At 40.5% G+C, this 25,216-nt stretch overlaps 1 protein-coding gene across 1 annotated transcript in view; it reads right to left on the bottom strand.

Annotated features, from left to right (window-relative positions):
- The window catches only part of Dnhd1 (dynein heavy chain domain 1), a 96,533-nt gene that overhangs the window by 31,182 nt on the left and 40,135 nt on the right, over positions 1 to 25,216 (bottom strand). The window contains exons 15-24 of the mRNA XM_048787911.1: positions 16,597 to 16,724; positions 16,298 to 16,496; positions 15,783 to 15,874; positions 15,072 to 15,279; positions 14,440 to 14,565; positions 14,016 to 14,113; positions 11,021 to 13,907; positions 10,636 to 10,813; positions 10,291 to 10,483; positions 9,440 to 9,728 (exon numbers count right to left, since the gene is read on the bottom strand). Of these exons, the coding sequence (XP_048643868.1) occupies positions 9,440 to 9,728; positions 10,291 to 10,483; positions 10,636 to 10,813; positions 11,021 to 13,907; positions 14,016 to 14,113; positions 14,440 to 14,565; positions 15,072 to 15,279; positions 15,783 to 15,874; positions 16,298 to 16,496; positions 16,597 to 16,724 (4,398 nt within the window). The remainder of the gene's footprint in view (positions 1 to 9,439; positions 9,729 to 10,290; positions 10,484 to 10,635; positions 10,814 to 11,020; positions 13,908 to 14,015; positions 14,114 to 14,439; positions 14,566 to 15,071; positions 15,280 to 15,782; positions 15,875 to 16,297; positions 16,497 to 16,596; positions 16,725 to 25,216) is intronic.

The following is a 25,216-nucleotide window of genomic DNA, read 5'->3' as shown; positions in this document are numbered from 1 at the left end:
GAGCATGGGAGGAATAGATGAATTCTAGATAGGGAAGAGGGGTGAGAAGAAAAGGGAGGGGGCAGAGGATTAACAAGGATGGTGAAATATGATGGACATGATTATCCAAAGTACATGTATGAAGACACAAATTGGGTGTCAACATACTTTATATACAAACAGAGATATGAAAAATTGTGGTATATATGTGTAATAAGAATTGTAATGCCAAAAAAACAAAGTACATGTATAAAGACATGAATTGGTGTGAATATACTTTATATACAAAGATATGAAAAATTGTGTAATAAGAATTGTAATACATTCCGCAGTCATGTATTTTAAAAAATAACATCAATTAAATTTTTAAAAAGATAGAAAACAGAACTTTAGCCCTTGAAGACAGAACTTCAGGCCCTACAGACAGGACACATGAAGTTGAATACATAAAATAATAGAACATATTCAGCTGAGGAAGAACTCAGGAAAACCATCCCATTCATAATAACCTAAAAAACATAATAATAAAATACTTGGGAATTAATCTAACTAAGGAGGTAAAAGAACTCTACACTGATAATTGTAGTACGTTGAAGGAAGAAATTGAAGAAGACTGTACAAGAGGGAAAGATCTTCCACATTCTTGGATAGGCAGAATTAATATTGTCAAAATGACCATAGTATCCTAAGAAATATATTCAGTGCAATCCCCATCAAAATACCAATGAATTCTTCACAGAATGAGAAAAAACAATTCTTACATTCATTTGGAAGAATAAAAGACCCAGAATAACCAAAGCAATACTGAGAAAGAATAGCAAAGCAGGAGGCATCACATTACCTGATCTGAAATTATACTACAGAGCTATAGCAACAAAACCAGCATGATATTGGCATCAAAATAGACATGAAGACCAATGGAACAGAATAGAAGACACACAGACAAATCCACCTACCTACAGCCATCTGATGCTTGACAAAGATTCCAAAAATGTATTTTAGAGAAAAGACAGTCTTTTAAACGAAAGGTACTGGGAATACTGGAAAGATATATTTTAAAAAATGAGACTCCTATTTCTCACTCTGCAGAAAATCCAAATTGATACAGATAAAAGACTTAGGAATTAGACCAGAAACCTTGCGACTGCTAGAATAAAACATAGTGTTCATATTCCATCATATAGGTGCTGGCACTGACTTCCTTGATAATACCCTCAAGTGCAAGAAATAAAACCAAGAATCAGTAAGTTGGATACCATCAAACTAAAAGCTTCTGCACAGCAAAGGAAGTGATTAAGAGCATGAGAAGAGAGACTACAGACTAGAGAAATTTTGGCTACCTACTCCTTTGATAAGGGATTAATTTTCATAATACATAAAGAACTCAAAAAACTGAACACCAAAAGCAAATAACCCAATCAATAAATGGACAAAAGAATTCAAAAGAAACTTCTCAAAAGAAGAAACACAAAAAATGGCCAACAAATATAAGAAATAATGCTCAACATCTCTAGCAATCAGTGCATATCAAGACTATACAAAGAGCTGGCATAGTGGTGCATGCTTGTAATCCCAATGGCTCAGGAGGCTGATGCTGAAGGATCTTGAGTTCAAAGCAATCCTCAGCAACTTAGTGAGACAGTGTATAAATAAAATATAAAAAGGGCAGGGATTTGGCTCAGTGTTAGGTGTCCCTGGTTTCAATCCCCAGTTTAAAAAAAAAATAAAACTACACTAAGATTTCATCTTATTCCAGTCAATTGGCAATAATCATCACAAATTTTAGTAATTTGAGTTTTATTTCTCTTTCTCTTCATTAGTGTGGCTAAGGGTTTATCAATTTTATTTATTTATTCAAAGTTAAAACTTTTTTTGTAAATTTTTTGAATAATTTTTGTTTATATTTCATTGTTTTTAGCTATGGCTTTAATTATTTCTTGTCTTGTATGCTTTGGTCTTGATTTGTTCCTCTTTTTCTAGTGCTATGTGATATAATGTTAGGTTATTTATTTGACTATTTTCTATTCTTTTAATGAATGAGCTCAATGCAATGAACTTTCCTCTTAATGCTGTCTTTATAGTGTCCCAGATATTTTGATATGTTGTGTCACTATTCTCATTTATTCTAAGTATTTTTTAATTTCATCCCTGATTTCTTCTGCCATCCATCTGTCATTCAATAGTGTATATTCAGTGTTAGATTCTATTTTTTAGTTTCTATTTTTTATTGTTGATTTCTAATTTCATTCCATTATGATCAAATAGAATGCAAGGTATTATCTCTATTATTTTTTATTTGCTAAGAGTTGCTTTGTTTATTTAAAATAAAATAGACTTAAAATTTGGTCTATTTTATTTTAAAATATTTTTAGTTATAGATGGACATAATAATAATTTTATTTTGTTTATCTAGTTTTATGTGGTGCTGTGGATCGAACTCAATGCCTCACACATGCTAGGCAAGTGTTCCACCACTGAGCTAAAACCCCAGCACAAAATGTGGTCTATTTTAGAGAAGGATACATGTGCTGCTGAAAAGTGTGTTGTATCACTGATGTGTGAAATATTATATATATGTCTGGTAAGTGTAAATTAATAATTGTATTAGAGTTCTATAGTTTTTGTTTAGTTTTTGGAGGATCTACCCATTAGTGAAAGAGGTGTGTTAAAGTCACCCAGTATCATTATGTTGGGTTCTATTTGAGTCTTGAAATTGAGAAGGTGTTTGTTTGTTTGTTTGTTTGTTTGATGTGCATAGATGCTCCATTGTTTGGGGCATATTTACAATTGTTATGTCTTGATGATATATAATTCCTTTAAGTGGTATGAAATGCCCTCCTTTGTCCCTTCTGATTAACATGGCTTAAAGTCTACTTTACCTTATATGTTTTTCAATCCAGTCTGCCAGTTTTTGTCTTTGGTGATGATTGTACTCCATTTATGTTCAAAGTTATTATTGCAATATGATTTGTATTCCCAGTCATTTTGGTTCATTTCTGGCTTTTGTCTTCAATTAGTTTATCCTTTGACTGACTATTCCTTTAGTTTCTCCCTTTGCTAGTTTTCACTTTTTAAAAAATTTTGCTGAGAATGTTCTGTAGTTCAGGCTTTCTAGTAGTGAATTCTTTCAACTTTTGTTTACCATGGAAGGTTTTTATTTCATCTTCAAATCTGAAGCTGAATTTTGCAGGGTATAGTTTTCCTGGTTGGCATATATTTTCCTCCAGAGCTTGGTATATATTATTCTGAGAGCTTTTAGCTTTGAGGGTCTGGGTTAAGAAATCATCTGAGATCCAAATTGTTTCCCCTCTAAATGTAACGAGACATATTTTTATGGTAGGATTTAAAATTCATTCCTTATTTTATTCTGTTAGGCGTTTTCATAATAATGTGCATTGGTATTGTTGTATATTTGAGGTCCTATAAGTGTCCTATATTTGATTTTACATTTCATTCTTTAAGTTTGGGAAATTGTCTGATAGTATTTTATTGAAAAGACTGTATATTCCTTTGGTTTGTATCACTATGCCTTCATCTATCCTGATAAATCTTAAATTTTGGTCTTTTCATATTATCCCACATTTCTTGGAAGATATATTCATGGTCTCTTAACATCTTCTCTGCATGGTCAAAATTATTTTCAAGATTACATATTTTGTCTTCATTGCCTGAAACTCTGTCTTCCAAGTGGTCTAGTCTGTTGTTTGGGCTTTCTATTGAATTTTTAATTTGGTTTATTGATTCTTTCATTTCAAGGATTTCTACTTGATTTCTTTTCAGAATCTTAAATCTCCTTATTGAAGTGATTTTTCTTTTTTAAAAAAAAAATTTGTTCTAATTAGTTATACATGACAGTAGAATGCATTTTGACATATTTTACACAAATGAAGCACAACTTCCCATTTCTCTGACTGTACATGGTACAGAGTCACACCAGTAGTGTAATTATACACATAGGGTAATAATGTCTGTCTCATTCCACTGTCCTTCCCATTCCCCCTCTCTTCCCCTCACTCCTTTCTGCACAATACAAAGTTTCTTCATTCTTCCTTACCCCCATCCCATTATGGATCAGCATCTGCTTATCAAAGAAAACATTCAGCCTTTGGTTTTTTGAGATTGGCGTATTTCACTTAGAATGATATTCTCCAGCTCCATCCATTCACCTGCAAATACCATAATTTCATTCTTCTTTAAGGCTGAGTAATATTCCATTGTGTATATATACCACATTTCTTTTTTTAAAATTTATTTATTTATTCTAATTTGTTATACATGAGAGCAGAATGCATTTCAGTTCATAGTACACAAATGGAGTACTATTTTTCATTTCTCTCTTTGTACACAAAGTAGAGTCACACCATTTGTGTCTTTATATATGTACTTAGGGTAATGATGTCCATCTCATTCCACCATCTTTCTTACCCCCATATCCTCAACCTTCCCCACCCTCCCCTTTGCCCTATCAAAGTTCCTGCATTCCTCCCGTGCTCCCCACTCCCACCCCCATTATGGATCAGCATCCACTTATCAGAGAAAACATTCAGCCTTTGGTTTTCTGGGATTGGCTTACTTCACTTGGCATAATATTCTCCAACTCCATCCATTTATCTGCAAATGACATGATTTTATTCTCTTTTAATGCTGAGTAATATTCCATTGTGTACATATATACCAGAGTTTCTTTATCAATTCATCTACTGAGGGACATCTAGGTTGCTTCCATAGTTTGTGTATTGTGAATTGTGCTGCTAAACATTGATGTGGCTGCATCACTGTAGTATGCTGTTTTTAAGCCCTTTGGGTATAGAGCAAGGGGTGGGATAGCTGGGTTAAATGGTGGTTCCATTTCAGGTTTTTTTTTAGGGCATCTCCATACTGCTTTTTAGATTGGTTGTACTAATTTGCAGTTCCACCATCAATGTAGAATGTGATGTGCCTTTTTCCTCACATCCTTGCCAACACTTACTGTTGCTTGTATTTTAATAACTGCCAGAATCTGACTGTAGTGAAATGAGTAGTTTTCATTTGCATTGTAAATGGGATTGTTTTCTTAGTTTCTCTTTCAGAGGATTAGTTACTGATATACAGAAATGCATTTGATTTATGGGTATTGATTTTATAGCCTGCAACTTTGCTGAATTCATTTATTAGTTTTAGGTATAGAATCATGTTGTTGACAAATAGTGATAATTTGAGTTCTTCTTTTCCTGTCTGTATCCCTTTAATTTCTTTGTTTCCTGCATTTGCTTATGTAGCTCTCTATCAAAATGATTTTTTGCTACCTGTATTTGTCCTCTTATATCATCCTTTAATTTGCAGAACATTTTAATCATGTACATCCTGAACTCCTTCTCTGACATTTGTTCTCCTGTGCTGGCCATGGATTCTAATAATGTAGTATCTTGGTTTGTTTGGGGCACTTTCTTCCTTTGTTTTTTCATGTTGTTTATGTATGTCTTCCCTTCTAGCTCTGCAGTTCTGAGGTGTTACAGTTTTCACCCTATAGATTTATAGTGTCCTTGCAGGGTTCCAATACCTCTCCTTTAAGGGGAGGTCAATATTAACAGATCACAATACAAACAATATACAGCCTTAAACCAAATAGTTGCTAATAAGACGTTTATGATTTTGTCACAATATACAGAAATGATGAGTTCACTTATTATCTATAATATATACAGTAGTTTTGCAAAAGGGTCTACAGTTTCTGATGGTGGACAAAGAGAGAACCTGGGGTGGAGTGTAGGATCAAATGTTAAGGAGGTAGGAGGTGAGGATATAGAGTTATCAGATCTTAGGTAGCATGTAAGAGGAATCAAAAAAAATTATCTAGTAGCAGAAGAAATAAGAAAAAGTGAATTTGGGAGAGAAGTAATTAAAAATACAATAGAGAGAGCACAAAAAAACAAACAAATATAGAAATTAAGAAAAAAAGTGAAAATAGGAAATAAAAGAATATACAATGCAACTATGATATACTATTCAGACATTCCAGTAGCCTAATCCGTGAAAAGTACTTGGTTTCACAAATGTTGGGGATATGAGGATGGGAGAAGAGAGAGAGAGAGAGAGAGAAAAGAAAAAAAAAACTCGAAAAATTAAAGGCTTTTTTCTGTCAGAGTTCAGTATCTTTCCTGCTTCCCTTCTCATCCCATAGGTGGAGTTGTCTGTCATTTGCTGGTATCTCCACCCTCAGGGTGGTGAAGGTTTTTATGGTGGAAGAGTTGGTTTTGGTGGCGGAATTCCTTGATATTGGATATAGCACTTGCTGTCTCTATTGACAGATTGTACCCCAAGAATCTCCTTTGGAGCCCGCGCATATGATGTGAGTGCCTGGTCTTATCTCCTTATATTGCCTGTAGACCTCACAATTCCTGGTCCCTACTTTAGCCTCTAAACTGTATCTCACTCACCACTCCCTTTCTACTTCCCAATCAGGAGCCTTTCTCTTTGGAGGTCTTGCGGGCTGTGCTCTGGGGCCTGTGCACCTGTCACAGAGAGCTGTTTTGTATCAGGCAGATCAGAACCAGTCTTTGCGAGATATGGACCAGCCATGTAGCTGCAAACACTGTGCCAGGTTAGTAGCTGCGGGGGAGAGGGGAGAGTTGAGAGACTATAGGTATCTTGATATTGTTTCTAGGCCCCAGCTTGTGTCCCAAGCTGGGGGTTGCCCCAAGTAAAGATAGTGCTGGTGGTAGCAAGGATAATCAAAGTCTGCGACAAAGGTGTCCCAAGATGGAGTCGGCTACTTTCGGAGATGGGGTGTCAGGTCAGGCCAGGCAGTGGCGTTAGGCAGCATGTTCAAAGATGCAGCTCTGTGGCATGCAGGGTTATGGCTGGCAGCTGTCTCCATACCCTGTCCGGTGTCCCCAGTTGCAGGCGACTGTGGCAGTAGTTGAAATATCCCAAGATGGATGCAACCAGGGGAGCCCCATGCTGGTAGATGGGGGTCCACAAGGAACGATGGCCGGGGGTCCTGTGCATGAGCAACTGTTGGGGATCCTCTAATAACGTGCAGAGAAACAGTATTCCCACTGTTTGAATCCCATGTCATGGAGCAACAAGGAACGCAGCCTCACTCTAGCCCACCATCTTGGATCCCCCACACATTTTCTTTATTGATTCATCTGTTGAAGGACACCTAAGTTGGTTCCATAGTTTAGCTATTGTGAGTTAAGCTGCTATCAACATAAATGTGGTTGCATCACTGAAAAATGCTGATTTGAAAGCCTTTGGTTATATACCAAGGCGTAGTATAGCTGGGTCACATGGTGGTTTCATTCCAAGTTTTCTGAGGAATCTCCATACTGCATTCCAGGATGATTGCACCAATTTGCAATGTATGAGTATACCTTTCCCCCACATCCTCATCAACACTTATTGTTGCTTGTATTCTTGATAATTGCTATTCTTACTGGAGTGAGATGAAATCTTAATTTTTGTTTGCATTTCTCTAATTGCTAGAGATGATGAACATTCTTTTCATGTATGTTGATCAACTGTGATTTCTACTATGAAGAAGAAGCCCATTTATTGATTGGGTTATTTGGTTTTTTGGTAATTAGTTTTTTAAGTTCTTTATTTATGTTGCAGATTAGTGCTTGAAGTGATCTTCCACCTCCTGAATTTTCTCTCTGATTCCACTTCTTACATCATTCTTAACCTCACAGATCAATTTAACTATGTACATTCTAAACTCCTTCTCTGACATTTCTTCTACTAAGGTGTGACTGCATTCTATTATTGTAGCATCTTGGTTTCATTTGGGGGGATTTGTTCCCTTTTCGTATTGTTTGTGTGGCTACTTATCTATAAGTATGGGTCTGAGGCAGTACAGTTTCTACCCTGTAGACTTATATTGTCCCTGAATGTTTCCAGTACCTTGCCATTAAGGGGGAGAGAAAAAAAATAACAGCAACCAATGCAAACAATATACAGCCTTAAACCAAGTAGCTCCTCCTAAGACATCTACAATTTTGTTGCAATAAACAGAAATAATATGATCAATTATTGACTACAATAAAAACAGTAAGTTTGCAAAAAGGTTTACAATCTCAAATGCTGGACATATAGAGAACAGAAATGTTGTAGGATGTGATGTTTATGAGGGAGGAGGAGAGAAAATAGAAGTAAAAAATTACAGGAAGTGTGAAGAGAGAATAGTAGAGGTTGACTGTTAACAGAAGAAAAGAGAGAAAGAGAATTGAAGGGCATGAATAAGTAAGAGAAAAATATATACATAGTATATAGCTTTAAAAATTAAAAACAGAAAAAAGTAAAAATAAAAGAATACAAAACTGAAATATACTAATCCTAGTTCTCAATAAATTGATGCATGAAAAAAATTGGTTTTAAAAACGGTAGAAATGTAAGAGAAAACAGAAAAAGAAAAGAAAAAAAAGGATCCCAATGAAAAATTGAACAATTGTTTCTGTTGGAGTTCAAAAGATTCTAGTTTCCTTTCTCTGAGGTTAGGTAGGGTTATCTGGAGTATGATGCTTGCTCCACCCTTGGGGGGTGGTTTGCGAGGATTAGAGGGTTAATCCTGGAGGTCGAACTCCTTGAGGCAGGGTTTAGGTTTAGGTATGCTCCAATCTCTTCACTGAATGACAATTGCTCTAGAGATTTTAAATCAGTGCACAGCCCAGCAATTGCTGGTCCACACTAGATACTTCTAATATCTGTTTGAGCAGTGGCAAGCGACAAGGCAGATGCCCAGACACCAGATGCAGATCTCCTTTGGATTCTGCTCATGTGGTATAAGATTCTTCATCTTGAAAGTAATCAATAAATTCCATATCACCAGGTTTTTACAAACTCTAAATGAGATATAAAGCTTGTAAATTTTAGTACATAGTAAATGGTACCTTTTACTACTATTTAAGCACTAATATATCCCATGAAGGACTTCAGTGTTTGACTGGAAACCCATCCAATGCCTTGATCCACTGACTTTCCTGACTTCAAAAACCTCTTATACTTATCCCTGTGATCATATTTAGAACATGTCATCATCTGGAGCTATAACACTTTAGAACTTTTAAAATTGAATATCCCAAACCTACATCATAATTTCTCTCCTTTCCTTTATCTCTTCTATAAACTCTTATTGTGCATTTACTTCACGTCAGATATATCAAAATGAATTAGACAAATTTCCATTCTCATGAAGCTCAGGGAACATATGTAGAATGATAAGATATTAATAATGAAACACTGAGGGCTGAGGTTGTGGCTCAGCAGTAGAGCACTTGCCTAGCCTGTGCAAGGGTGCTGGGTTTGATCCTCAGCACTACACAAAAATAAATAAATAGAGTGTCTATCTATTAATAAAAGAAAAAAGATGAAACACTGAAGTTTGAACTACAGACACATATTTGAGAGCCAATTAATATTGCTAAGAATTTTATAGTCTCATGAGATGACAGTAATTCCTTCCCTCCTCCCAGCTCCTCACCAGAAGTGGCCAGGTGCAGATCCTCCAGCAGGAAGAGGAGAGAGCTTTTATTATCAGGTTGACGCCCGGGCCATGGACTAGCTTGTGCTTGGCCCTGGATCCCTCTGCTCAGCAGGAGGCGAAGGTGAGCAGAACTGAAGGCAGGGTGGATGTTACTAGATATGTAAGAGTGATTTGGCTCCACAAGCGCCTCCAGAAAGGCTGACTTTCCTGTTGCTGCCTCTCCAGCAAGGAGCACTGGTTGTCCCCTTGACAAAAGCAGGTCCACCACATATAAGAGCCGTTCAGTCTGCAGGACAGAAACAAGGCTTACTGAGGCAAGGTACAGGGCAGTTATCATTGAAAATACAGTTCTATGGGGGCTTATCTTAAAGCTGTACTTGGAGAACATTACAAGTGTTCTCTTATGAACTGAAAATCAAAGAATGGGAGCTGGGCACAACTGTGCATGCCTGTAATTCAGTAATTTGGGAGGCTAAGATAAGAGGATTGCAAGTTTGAGTTCTTCCTCAGCAAATTAGTGACATCACCAGAAAATTTAGCAAGATCTTATCTCAAAATAAAAACATAAAAATAAAAAGGCCTGGGAATATAGATCCATGATAAAGCACTCCCTAGTACTCCTGAGTTCAACCCAGGGTGGTGGGGGGGCTGGGAGGGGAGAGGATGAGGAGGGGGGGAGGAGGAGGGAGGAGGGGGAGGGGAGGGGGGGGAGAAGGAGGAGGAGGAGGAGAAAGAAAAACCAAAAGAAAGAAAAGAAGCAAGAGGGCCTCAGATGGGCCTTCAACATGTACTGCTCCTAATGTAGCCACAAGTCCCAACCCTAGCTGCTGACCCACTGTGCTTTATACCTGGGTAGATGGGTAGAAAGTGCCCAGAGTTCCCTTGACACGACTGCTCAGGTACTGGCCATTGAAGGGGACCAGTGTCCCATCTTCGGTGTTTACATGTAGATCAAACACTGAGGCTGATTGTGGTGGTTCAGGGTAGTTGGAGATGCAACTAATAGAACTCCTCATGAAGGTATCAAAGAGGGGCCAAAGTCTGCTCAGATGGACACACAGGCAAAAGTGTCAGTTCCATCTGTGACACATACAATATACCATATACCCATAGTGATGTCATATGAGTTTTAACTGTCATGGGTGAGTCCATCTCAGCCTTCTTCATCCCCCATCCACTACCCCTATATGTACCTGGAATGGAGGTGGGCTCCAAAGCCCCAAATCAGGGCAAAAAGGAAGCTACTGACAACCAGCAAGTGCTCCCGGTGCTTATTTGTCATATCATCACTGTCAGCCTGGGACTGGTTCAGAGAGCCACTTTTTGAAGACCTTAAGTGTTGGGCCACAGGATCACTAGAGCTGAGGTCTTCTGCAATGGTCACCACAGGCAAAACAGGAGTCCAAGTAGGCAAAATGTAGGAGTCAGGGAAGGGGGTGGGCAGTAGAAGTTGACCATATTACTTCTCACTGTTAGTCTCCTGCCCAGCTCCACCCAGACCCCATATTTCTGGCTCCAGCTATATCCCAGCTATCCTAAAGAACCCGTCCCTCTCACATCAGCCTTCCATCTTCCCACCTGAATGTGCCTTCTTTTCCTCATCTAGGCGCAGGTGGGGGTCAAGCAGACCACGCAAGATACGTGCCAGGCTGGTGACTTCTGCCACACCTGGGCAAACAGCCTGCTGCCCATGTACCTGCAATAGAGAACTGGCATGCTTGCGGGTAAGAAATCTGAATGTTGCAGGCACTAGAACTTCAGCCAGGTGGTTGAGCTCAGTGATTGTCTGGGACTGCAAGCGATATTCATGGGGCAGGGCTGTCATCAAGATGCTAAGCATACACTGCCAAGTCTGCTCCCCACCACACCAGACTAGAGCACAATGGCCCACCACTGTTGGGGACATGCCTTTTGCATCTGCTATCTCCATCAAGAGAAACGTACCTGGGGGTCGTGCTATCTGTTGACCGTTGGGGAGGCTAAGCTGGGAAGAGTCACTCAGGAGGCAAGTAACGGAGTCCAGCCAAGCAGCACTAGAGGCCCCATCACATACTATCCAGTGCTGCATCCCCATCAATTCCTCTCCCTGCTCCTTTGGGCCCATGCTATTACAACGAGGTTGGGCACGAAGCAGCCTGGGAAAGACACCATGGTGCCAGCAGGGGCCCTCTAGGTTTCCTAGAAACTCCTGGGAACTTAGAACACTGGGGTAGAGGTGAGTAATTTCTACAGGTTGGCAGCCTTGAGTTGAGGTATTCTCCATAGCTGCCAGCCGATTCTGGATCTTAAATAAGCCGTTCCAACAAGCAGTTTTTCCACTGCCTGCAGGGCCCAGGAGGAGAATGCCTGAGGCCCGGCTCAGGGCCTGACTCAGCTGCTCCAGAGACCCCAAAATGTCAGAGCCAGGATACAGTCCTACCTGCCGCAGTTCCTCCACCACCAATGGCTTCATCAGCCTGTGGACCATAGGCTCTGCTAACACTTGGCTAGCACTAGGGAAAATGCCACTGAGCAGCTCTTGGAGGTTGTGTAAGTGGGGCCCATCAAGGATGCTGAACAGTGGTGAGTGTAGCAGGGCACGCAGTAGGGCAGCTTCTTCCATGGCTGCTTGGCTGCTGGAATGCTGGAAGTTGACTTCCTCCTTATTGTTCTCATTTAGTGTCTGTATTGTATCTTCTAGTATCTGTTTGAGCAGTGGCAAGCGGCAGGGCAGATGCCCAGACACCAGCTCACGCTCTAAGGAGAAGAATTTGGATAGGCGAGTAGCCATGAGTGAGGCATTACGCACACCTGCACCCAGCAGGGTCAGCTCTGCTACTCGCTGTAGGTCAGGCAGTGCTAGTGCCACAGGCCTCAGTAGCAGGTGCAGGTTGGCAGGTACAACAGGGCTCAGGGCACGCAGTGTCAGGAGACAGCCGTAGCCGAAGCATACAGACACATGATGTTTCTCAAAGAAGCCAGTGCCAAGAAGCTGAGGCTTAGTGGGATCTATGGTGCTGGTGCTTTGGGAAGCCTCCTGGTACAGTGGGGCACAGAGGTATTGCAGTTCAGCCAGGCGCTGGCCCAGGGCAGACAGCAAGCCAGGAGGCAAGTGGTGAACTGCCTCCAATAGCAGCCAGGCACCACCCTGCAGGGCACCATTCAAGTAGTTGCTCAGGCATCGGACTTCTGTCTGAGGCAAGCAGGGCATCATTACCAGCTGGCGGCCAAGAGCCTGTGCCAGGCTATTCACCAACCCTGTCTTACCCACACCATCAGGGCCCAGTAGAGTCCCACAAGCCACCTCCTCCAGGGCCAATAATAGAACCAGCACTGGCCTCTCAGGCAGCAGGCTGGGTAGTGGCCTCAGTCTGGGACCAAAGTACTCATAATTGTATAGGAAGGACCGGCCCAGCACATCTATCCAGCATGCAGCTGGTGTCAGAGAGGATTCCTTAGATATAGTAGTCATAAGACTCTGCAGGGGACTTTTGGGGATCAAATGAGGTGAACCCAGGTGATACTTGATTTGGCGGGCCCAATGAAAGTCTGTCAGATCACTGACGTGATGCTTCTCTAGCAGTTGTGCTATATCCCGGTGAGTTACTGCCATAACCAGTAGAGCACTAAACAGGCTGGCTTGGCGGACAGAGGGCAGAGGCTGTCCACCCTTGGAGCTCCTCTGGGCTCGTATAAATTGCACCAGTACCTCTAGCTTGCCTATATGCCTGGAAGTCATGGCTAGGGTCCCCCACTCAAGCAGAGCCTCCTCCATCTCAGCTCGCCACACCACTTCTTCTGCTATCAGTATACATTGCCATGGGAAGGCCTGGATTAAATCTAGCCAGTGTTGGACATTTAGTTGCAGGGCCAACTGGTTTTGCTGAGGCAGCTTGTTAAAGGCCTCACCTTTAACAAGAGTAAGGCGGGCAGCCACACAATCCTGCAGTTTGTGCACTAGTATCAAACGCAGACACTTCTCCAAAGAGGCCAGCCACTTGGGGAGATCTGGATGCAGAAGAAGGGGCTGCTGCAGCTTCACTTCCTCCCCACCTTCCCCTAGAACAGCCAGTGTCTCTACCTGAGTTTGTCTGTTTGGACTTGACTCCTGGTCATCCATGTTTTTCTCATTATTTTGGGGGATGGACTGGAAGTTCACAGCACGCACATGAGAAAAGCAGCGTTTGACCCACAACTGGGCTTCACATGACTCTAGAGGGGCAGCTAGCAAGGCCACGAGTTCACTATCACTAAGGAAGAAAAGGCGGGGGAATTGGGCACATACACCATAGAGCACACTCTCTAGAGCCATGATGATGCTCTCCAGCTCCACTGATCCTGCTTGCAGCATTTGTTGTAGATGCTGGCCTTGGAAATAAGGGCTCCTTTTGGCACTGGGCATTATAAGTGACAGAACCATGGGGTCAGCTATAGAGATGCGCATCAGGGTCCGATACTGATCATCCATGACCTTGAAACGAGCATTCTGTGGTGAAGGAGAGGGTAAAAAATGAGTGTAAATGTGAAATGGCAACTCCCCACTCCACCACTATTCAGGAGCCTTTGCCCACTCTGCCTTGACTCCACTCCCTACCAGATCAGCACTGGGAAATTGGATCTTCATTTCATGTAGAACTTTGTTTATAAAAATCCACTTCTGCTGGAACATCACCCACACCTCTAGCAGGGCACCTATGGAAGCAGCCAGAGGGACACTGGAGAGAGACACTAGAGTACTAGCTTCTGCAAGTAGGTCCAGCCTGCTCCTGGCCTCATGGGTACCCCCATAAGCCCAACCAAAATACTCTACTCATCAGGACCCAGGGACCTTGTTAGGGAAAATAAAACATTCATTGTAAATAAAGACCTGGTCACCCCATGTGAAGAAATATCTCTGAAGGAGATTCTCAATCTGTCCTTCAGATATTCTCCATTCAGCCTCCACCTCTTACCCCCATCCCTCTTGGCCATCCCACCTCAGGTTCCATCCATCAGCCCAGCTAAAGGCCTGCACTCACTCAGACTATTCATGATGGTCACCCACTCCAAAGCTACTTTGTGTAAGTCTCCTGACTTTTGGATGGCCAGTATCTTAAACAACGTCTGAAGACTTCCATGTATAGAATCTTGTAAGCTACTGTAGTCTGTGGAGGAAAAGCTGAGGTGGCATTATTCCATGGGACAGGGCTACTCTCTGTAAACCTCAGAGTCTCTTGTGTTTGGCACAGAGGAGGCTGGTAAGTTTAATGAGAGTATGAGTGAAAGAAAGAAGGAGTGAATGAGGATGAATCATAGGGTGCAATCTAGAGGACAAAGCATTGAAAGACAAAATAATCACGAGGAATGGTTATTTTTTACTACATCCAGAAAAGAAAGTACCATCTCTGAAGGAGCCAGGCCTTGGCTAGGGGGAAGGTGTGTGTGTGTGTGTGTGTCTGTGTGTGTAGGCAGGGGACAGATATCCCATGGAGATTAAGAGTATGAGAGCTACATGGAAGACAAATTGTCAGAACAGACTGATCCCTCAGGCTACCCAGTAATGATTGGGCCCTAGCTAAAGAAACTAGATATGGCAGGGCTTGGTAGATGTAATAGATGAAAATGGTCCCAGGCAGAAGGCATTCATGAGGTCACAAGAGCTGAGTCTCACCTGAAAGAATGAAGGTGCCACTGTCCTTGCCCACTATTTCCCACTGGGGGCTGCGGAGGGCCTGCCTCTTAGAGTGCTCTGAGGCTGGGGGCTCATAGGGTACATGCAGGATAAAGTTGAGCAGGCGTAGATGGCACGTTTCCCAGTACTTCTGCAGCTGTTTCAGGCTCTCTTGTGCATGAATTCGTTCATTCTCACACTGCCAGACCTGGAACACCTGGGTCTCAGATGCCAGGACTGGCAGATGGCTGAGGAGAAAGCTTTAAAGCAAGGACTTAGGGACTGAGTCTGAGACAAACTCAAGGGACAGGGTTCAGGAAGTAAAAGTCTCATAGATGGAGGAAGAGTGAGACCATCAGGCTTCAAAGATAGCCCAGATAGGTTAAAACCTACCTTTGTGCAAGGCTCTCACTGAGCAGATAATACTTTGATCAGCTTGTTTTCTTTTGGGACAGGGTAAATGTTAGGGGACATCTGCTGTTCTGTGTGCCTACCACTTAGAGGTTGCTACCCATTTCCTTCTCCTAGGGAGAACATTCAGTCATATAGTGTCTAGATTCACCCATCAGATCATCTGAAGACTTAAGGACTTGTTCTTACATGCCAACATCTACTGCCCCTGTGTCTCAAGGAACTACTAGCCCTTGATTGACTCTATTACAGGTACTGGGCTTGGACCACCTCTTTTAACTCTCTCCTGTGGACCCCCACCTGGTTGATTCGATCTGCAAACTCCAGCAGCGGACAAGCGAGCAGCTGGCCCAGTGTTAGGAGTTCCATATTGTGAATGTTCAGCCCTAAAGCTAGAGGTAGAAGAGACAAGACAGAAGAACACCCAGCATGTGACAGAATCCCACCCATGTTTTAGAGTTTAATTCTACCATAAGTCCAGATGCAAGACCCAGAGCCCAGCCCAGACTGCGGATCTTAGTGCACAAAAGCTCAGAACCCAAGGTGCAAAGCACAGTACAGAGCTCAGAACCAAGACCCCAAGCAAAGCCCAGCCACTATCATCCCCTCCAAGTCAGCAAAGGGTAGCCTACAGAAAGGAGATGAGAATTTTCTTATCTGTTGGAGAAAGAATATTATGGTATTTGGGGGGAAAGCGGGGAGCAATCTAGGGAGGAAAGATGTTTTCAGCAAAAACAACGAAGAATTAAGTTGTTGCATTGCTCTATACTCTGCATCCCCACTTTCTTCTCCCCTCTGACTCTAACCAAACATACCTCTCAGGAGGGATTGGTAGTTAGGGTTCTGCAGCTGCAAACTGCCCAGTTTGGTAAGCAAGGGCACATAGCTACGGAACTCTTCCAGCATGCGCATGCAGCGTTGCAGCACTGGACTGTGCAGTCCCAGGGTGGTGCTAATCCGTGCTGCCTCTGTCAGCCAGCTATTTGTCTTTTCCCGGGCCATAGACAGGTTGAACTAAAGGAAAAAGGGCTCACTCTCAGCTTGAAACCCTCCTCTAACCCCACCCTTGCAATCCTTATTCCCAGGCAAAACTTCTAAGGAGGTGTATTAGCACCTTGTCAAAAGCCATGCACTTCCATTCACTGATGTTTTCAGAGATCACTCGGTACAGATGCCATATGCGTTGCTGCAGTATGATAGGACGAGTCCCACAGATTGGCAGAGGCACTGGACTGTCATCTCCTGTGGAATAGGGCTGGCTAAGACCTGAGCTAGTTGGGGAATAGTCAGTCAAGAGCCCATAATATCAGAAAAAAAGTGGTGTGTGTGTGTGTATGTGTGTGTGTGTGTGTGAGAGAGTGTGTGTGTGTGTGTGTGTGTGTGTGTGTGAGAGAGAGAGAGAGAGAGAGATTACAGTTCATTCTTCCTGGAACACTATTCCCTCAGAGAATAACACAGCTCATGCTCATGCCAGCTCCAAGTCCTTGCTCATATAGCACCTTCATGATGAGGACTATGTAACTGTCCCATAAAAACTGCTATCTTCCCTTCCTAGCATTCTCAACAGTTTTTTTCTTCCCTGGATCACTTATCACTTTCTAATACACTACATAATTTAGTTTTATCTTATGTTTATTATTTGTTGTCTTTTTCTTCCGACTAAAATGGGGATTTGTCATTTGTTCCTTAATGTACTTCAAGCCTATACACAGCAGGCATATAACGAATATCTGCTGAGTGAATGAATAAGTGAATGAATAGCCTAAGGCAAGTCCAGGGAGATAACTATGAAAGAAAATCTGGCCTGCATAGGGATAAATAGTGAAGCTCCTTATTGTGTTTGCCATTGGCAATTATTTCCTCCATTCATCTCGCAAGCTACTGAATTAGCACATTTCTCTCTCTCTTTTTTCTGTGAACATTTTCATATTATCTATTCAGTAATTTCCATTGCATTTTAAAATGTCTTATCTGGAAAGGATTTCAAAAATTTCAGTTTTACAAGGAAAAATACTCAAGTGAATAATTTTGGGTAGACTTATTAAAATTTAACCATTTACTTTATTATTTGTGTTCACATGCTCTCTATGTATATGGGCATGAGAACACAAATACAAATTTTTTTCTGAACTATTTAAGGATAAGTTACATAAATCTTGGCTATCCCTTTATCCCAAAATGTATGCCCAAAGTGTGTACTTTCTAAGAATAAGAATACTATCTTATATAATCATAAGATGATTATCAAATTAATTTTTTTTACTGGGGATTAAGCTCAAGGGCACTCTAATACTGGGCTACATCCCTAGCCTTTTTAATTTTATTTATTTATTTATTTTTTGAAACAGGGTCTCACTAAGTTGCTTAGGGCCTTACTAAGTTATTGAGTTAAATTAATTTTAATTAATTAATATATCACAACTACAATATTTTTATATTCCTCATTCCGATTTTGTCAATTAATAATATTCTCTATAGCACTGATTCCCCTCAGGTATAATATATAATTTAGGGTCAAATATTGCTCTTATTTGTCATGTCTTTTAAGTTTTAAATCTGGAACATTTCCATAGTTTTTGTCTTTTGTAACAAACATTTTTGAAATACCATATAGTCCTCATTCTTCCTTTTTTTGTTACTAGAAAGTTCTTCAAACTGTATTTTTATGATTTTTTTTCATGATGTTATTCAATTCTCAGCTGCACCACAGCATAGGTGATGTGTGTCCTCCTTCCTGTATGATATCAGGAGACATATGCCTGCTTTTCACTGGTGATCTTAATTTTGATTAAATTGCTGAATTTCTCCACTAATTAATTACTGTTTCTTTTGCTTCCTCAGTCATTCAGGCTTGACTCTAAAATGGTTTTAATTCTGCTCCTCATCAAACTTGCCCCAGATTTGTCATCCATTGATGATCCTTACTTGATCCAATATTTATTATGATGGTCTATGAAATCAAGCATTGGGATGTTTTTGTGCCTTTGTTTCACATAGCTGAGGAAGGATGTTTTAATTTAATTGCCAGGAGTTTATAGTGTGTATAAAGAAAGGATGTTCTCTTTCCTTACCAAGAGTTTGACAGTCAAGAGGACCTTGGGGTAGTTATCCCCATCTCTTTCTGGTCCATTGTATAATAAATACGTAGCTAATCAGCGCAGGAACCACCAAAAGAAATAATGGTCTTTGTTTTTGAGACTTATAGAAACCGAAAACACCTCATGGCTAAGTAATCAGGATAAGATATGTATCATCCAGCCCTCTTGAAGCTGGAAGGTGCTCACCAGTCTGGGCACACCCACCAACCACCAATATAAGCCACACTCAGTCAGTCTCCTAGCAAGAATGACTCTGTAATAGTAGTCCTCTTTCTTCTTGTTGAGCTGGCTTTTCTAATAGTAACTTTCCCTGCCTCAACAAATTAAGCCCCTCTCCCCTATTACTGAGAATTGAACCCACGGTGCTCTACCACTGACCTATATCCCCAACCCTCCTTATTTTTCAATTTTGAGATAAGGTCTTGCTAAGTTTCCCAGGCTGGCTTTGAACTTGAAATTCTCCTACCTCAACCTCCTGACACTAGTATTACAGGTGAGTACTGATGTACCCAGCTAACCCTTTGTCTTTTGCTTTGATTAACCAGATCTTTACTCCAGTAACAGTTACAGAATGTTACCACTCCAGCCCTCTCTTCACATTTGCCAGTTAGCTCTTGGTATTCTACTGTAAGCACGAATCTATACTTATTTATCTTTATTTACTTATTTAATATTACTATGTATAATAAATTACTGGAGTTTTTTGATAATTTAGAATTTGTTACTATATTACTTAGTTGCTCAGATTGTCTCAGATTTGGCCTGTTGACATCCCTCCCATATCCTTGTGACAAGCTACCATCACTTTGTTAATCTAACACTTCCTTACTTTCTGGTATAAAAGATACTCCAGACTCATCTTGTACCTTCCCTACCACAGTTCTCAGAATCATCCATTACTCTGAGTAGCCCTGGTTCCTTTCAGTGGGAAACAGTATTAGAAATAGATCTGAGCACAACGTGGCTCTTGCTAGTGGAGTATCTTTGCTTTTGTCATCTTCAGCAAATATAGCTAGGATACATAAGCATGTATACACACACATAAACACCCACTTGCATTCATGAACATGTATACATAAGCATGCATCCATATAGAATAAGTGGGTACTTTAAAATACAATGAAAAAGATAAACTATATACATAGAAGATAGAAGTTTATAATACAAGCTCATAACTTTTATCTAGAACTCAGAGGAAAGGAATAAAAGAATGTGTGAGAATGAAGAAAATAAATGAAAGAGATCTAGTAAAGTCAACATACAGTAAAAAATTCTATAAAGAGACCATAGCACATATAATTATAAAGGAATTGATAAATTGATACAAAAGAAAAATCAGACTGATACCAGATATATCTGATCCAATGCTAAATGTTGGAAGTCAATGATTCAGTATCAAAGTTTGAAAACAAATCTGTGATTTCAAAAGTCAATATTTAACTAAGTTGTGACATTTTAATGTCATTCTCAGCATATAAGGAGCACAACAATTTTAATGTCTACAACTCCCTTCTTTGAAAAAATACTCAGAGAAATATTCTAAGCCATCTGAGGAAGGAATTAAAAGATGTGGTATTTAAAATAAATGGTAGTAAGTAAACAAAACCAGTAAACCTCATATGTCAAAATAGTTGTTCACATGGTTATAAAATAAAGCAAATTCTAAAAGTAATGACTAAAACAGAAGAACCATGATTTAAAGTTTGTGGGTAGTTATTAAACCACCTGGATCTAAAATCCTAGGTCATTTTAACTGGGAGTTTGGTGAGGATATAGGGATGGAGGAAAGAAGTAAAAGCAATGCTGTTGGGTTTTTTGGGCCTAAAACCACAAGGCCTGAATTCTCTACTGTGATTTTTCACAAATTATCCCAGCCCCTTTCAGAAAAGGTCAAGGTTTGTGGTCCACATCAGGTAAGAGTATATGCTAAGGGCCTCTCACTATACTGCTAAAGAAGCTTGAGAGTGGTTCTAGAGTGTCCTCTATCTTATCTGACCAAACAGCCCTGAGATTGGGGATGCTCACAGGAAGATATGGTAGTAGTTGGTAGTTGGCCAAGGAGCAACTCACAAATAATGTGTCTTTCCAAGAGATAAATCTGAAAAAAGAAACTCCAGCCCACAATGTTTTTTGTTTTTGTTTTGTTTTGTTTTACAGATGGGAACTAGCCTACCTGCTTGACTGTATAGAAGGGCTAAATCAACACATCTGTCCTATTTGGTGGGCTGGTGAGGCCCTCAGCAGCCTTCCCTCTAGACCATATTGGCTACTGTAACATCAAGACGTCGTTCTTTAGAAGACACAGAGACGAGAGTGGGAAGATGGCGGCGAGGGGAGTGCATTACCCCCGTGTGCTGCTTCACTGTGTGGGAGTATGGCAAGTCAGGACGGCTAAAGGATATCTTGTTAGGAATTTCCAGCAATAGTGGGGTGCTCCGGAACNCCAAAAGAAATAATGGTCTTTGTTTTTGAGACTTATAGAAACCGAAAACACCTCATGGCTAAGTAATCAGGATAAGATATGTATCATCCAGCCCTCTTGAAGCTGGAAGGTGCTCACCAGTCTGGGCACACCCACCAACCACCAATATAAGCCACACTCAGTCAGTCTCCTAGCAAGAATGACTCTGTAATAGTAGTCCTCTTTCTTCTTGTTGAGCTGGCTTTTCTAATAGTAACTTTCCCTGCCTCAACAAATTAAGCCCCTCTCCCCTATTACTGAGAATTGAACCCACGGTGCTCTACCACTGACCTATATCCCCAACCCTCCTTATTTTTCAATTTTGAGATAAGGTCTTGCTAAGTTTCCCAGGCTGGCTTTGAACTTGAAATTCTCCTACCTCAACCTCCTGACACTAGTATTACAGGTGAGTACTGATGTACCCAGCTAACCCTTTGTCTTTTGCTTTGATTAACCAGATCTTTACTCCAGTAACAGTTACAGAATGTTACCACTCCAGCCCTCTCTTCACATTTGCCAGTTAGCTCTTGGTATTCTACTGTAAGCACGAATCTATACTTATTTATCTTTATTTACTTATTTAATATTACTATGTATAATAAATTACTGGAGTTTTTTGATAATTTAGAATTTGTTACTATATTACTTAGTTGCTCAGATTGTCTCAGATTTGGCCTGTTGACATCCCTCCCATATCCTTGTGACAAGCTACCATCACTTTGTTAATCTAACACTTCCTTACTTTCTGGTATAAAAGATACTCCAGACTCATCTTGTACCTTCCCTACCACAGTTCTCAGAATCATCCATTACTCTGAGTAGCCCTGGTTCCTTTCAGTGGGAAACAGTATTAGAAATAGATCTGAGCACAACGTGGCTCTTGCTAGTGGAGTATCTTTGCTTTTGTCATCTTCAGCAAATATAGCTAGGATACATAAGCATGTATACACACACATAAACACCCACTTGCATTCATGAACATGTATACATAAGCATGCATCCATATAGAATAAGTGGGTACTTTAAAATACAATGAAAAAGATAAACTATATACATAGAAGATAGAAGTTTATAATACAAGCTCATAACTTTTATCTAGAACTCAGAGGAAAGGAATAAAAGAATGTGTGAGAATGAAGAAAATAAATGGTAGTAAGTAAACAAAACCAGTAAACCTCATATGTCAAAATAGTTGTTCACATGGTTATAAAATAAAGCAAATTCTAAAAGTAATGACTAAAACAGAAGAACCATGATTTAAAGTTTGTGGGTAGTTATTAAACCACCTGGATCTAAAATCCTAGGTCATTTTAACTGGGAGTTTGGTGAGGATATAGGGATGGAGGAAAGAAGTAAAAGCAATGCTGTTGGGTTTTTTGGGCCTAAAACCACAAGGCCTGAATTCTCTACTGTGATTTTTCACAAATTATCCCAGCCCCTTTCAGAAAAGGTCAAGGTTTGTGGTCCACATCAGGTAAGAGTATATGCTAAGGGCCTCTCACTATACTGCTAAAGAAGCTTGAGAGTGGTTCTAGAGTGTCCTCTATCTTATCTGACCAAACAGCCCTGAGATTGGGGATGCTCACAGGAAGATATGGTAGTAGTTGGTAGTTGGCCAAGGAGCAACTCACAAATAATGTGTCTTTCCAAGAGATAAATCTGAAAAAAGAAACTCCAGCCCACAATGTTTTTTGTTTTTGTTTTGTTTTGTTTTACAGATGGGAACTAGCCTACCTGCTTGACTGTATAGAAGGGCTAAATCAACACATCTGTCCTATTTGGTGGGCTGGTGAGGCCCTCAGCAGCCTTCCCTCTAGACCATATTGGCTACTGTAACATCAAGACGTCGTTCTTTAGAAGACACAGAGACATTCCCACATAAATGTGGTTATCGCATGCTAGACAAAGGCACCAAAAACATACATTGGAGAAAAGATAGCCTCTTCAACAAATGTTGCTGTGAAAACTGGAAATCCATATGTAGTAGAATGAAACTGAACTCCTATCTCTTACCGTGCACAAAAATCAAATCAAAGTGAATCAAGGACCTAGGAATTAAACCAGAGACCCTACATCTAATAGAAGAAAAAGTAGGCCCAAATGTTTATCACGTCAGCTCAGGAACCGACTTCCTCAATAATACGCCAGAAGCACAAAAAGTAAAATCAAGAATCAATAAGTGAGATGGTATCAAACTAAGATCTTCTTCACAGCAAAGGAAACTGTGGGAGGCCAAACCAGCATGTGACTGGGTCTGACTCTGCTGAAAGGTGTGGCAGCTGGATAGCCCAGGTCTTCTAGGGTTCCAGCGACTGTGTCTCATGCATGGATGTGCCTTCCTACAGCCCCATGGGTGGAGCTATGCTCACCTATTCCTTTGTAATATTACCCCTTGCCCTGTTTGGGATAGAATGTTCCATGGAAACCCCCTTTCTGTGTTCCCTTCTCTTACTCTGCCCTTGGGTGTGGCCTTCCTAGATGTCAGTCAACTGCTGACAGCAGACATCATGAAGCTAGACTTAGCCCCCTGAAACCTGACTCCTTGCCTCATTTGAATAGCTTCTCCTGAATAAAAGGGGTCAGCACGTGTGGGCTCTCTCTCTCTCCCTTTCTGCAGACCCTTAAGGTCAGAGAAGCTGTCACAACACCCCCAAAGAAAAAGGTATTTCTGTCTCTTGTGTGGTTATTTCTCGGGCCCAGTTATTTCAGTTTACCTGGAGTGACCCCTGAGTGTTTTAGGTGCAAGAAACCCGGGGAATGATGTCCCTGGGTGGGCTAAAAGGTCTGAGTGTTTAGTCGCCAGGAAAGCGGCAGGAAATAATCAAGAATATGAAGAGAGATCCTACAGAATTGGAGAAAATCTTTAACACCTGCACTTAAAAGAGAGCATTAATCTCCAAGATATATAAATAACTCAAAAAAACTTAACACCGAAAAAACAAATAAACTGATAAATAAATAGGCAAAGGAACAGACACTTCACAGAAGAAGAAATATGATTGGTCAACAAATACATGAAAAAATATTTAATTATCTGTAGCAATTGGAGAAATGCAAATTAAAACTGCACTGAGATTCCATCTCACTCTAGTCAGAATGGCGATTGTCAAGAATACACGCAACAATAAATGTTGGCAAGGATGTGAAGGAAAAGATATACATTGCTGGTGGGACTGAAAATTGGTGAAACCACTCTGAAAAGCAGCTGGAGATTTCTCAGAAAACTTGGAATGGAATGACCATTTGATCTGGTTATCCCACTCCTTGGTCTATGCCCAAAAGACCTAAAATCAGCATACTGTACTGATGCAACCATATCAATGTTGATAGCAGCTCAATTCACAATAGGTAACCTATGAAACCAAGCTAGGTGCCCTTCAGCAGATGAATTGATAAAGAAAATGTGGTACATATACACAATGGAATATTACTCAGTCTTAAAGAAGATTGAAATTATGGCATTTGCCAGGAAATGAAGGGAACTGGAGAATATCATGCTAAATGAAACAAGCCAGTCCCCCAAAAAACAAAGGCCAAATGTTCTATGATATGTGGAAGCTAACCCACAAAAAGGGAGGGTAGAGAGGGAAGAATAGAAGTTCACTGGATTAGACAAAGGGGAATGAAGGGAAGGGAAAGGTATGGAAATAGGAAAGACAGTAGAATGAATTGGACTTTACTTTCCTTTGCTCATTTATGAATTCACAAAGCGTAACTCCACATCATGTACAACCACAAAAGTAGGACTCTAATTGGAATGGGTTGTACTCCATGTATGTATAATATGTCAAAATACACTCTACTGTCATATATATCTAAAAAAAATATATAAAAAGACATTATTCCTTTGGGGGGGGGCTGCTCCTTCATATAGAACTACATTGAACAAAACTACACAAAGGCTTAGTTCTACAGTGATGGCACAAAATTCTCCTGCACAGTATTTAGCTCCGTCACATTCTAATGAAACATTCAACTGTTTGCCTTCCCTACCAGACTGAGCCCTCTATATTCCCACCTAAGTACAATACCTAAAATACCCAATATATGAAGGTTTTGTTCATTTATAAAAGAGACCAATGAAGGTATATGATTCCTAAGACTTGCTTAGAATCACACAGGACATATGACTGAGTCCTAACTTATCTCAGTTAGAGACTGATCATGGGACAATG

The sequence above is a fragment of the Marmota marmota genome, unplaced genomic scaffold (assembly GCF_001458135.2).
Source record: "Marmota marmota marmota unplaced genomic scaffold, marMar, whole genome shotgun sequence".
In the NCBI taxonomy this organism is placed as follows: domain Eukaryota; kingdom Metazoa; phylum Chordata; class Mammalia; order Rodentia; family Sciuridae; genus Marmota; species Marmota marmota.
Note: the sequence above shows the minus strand (reverse complement) of the source record. Positions and strands in the feature narration are given on the sequence as shown.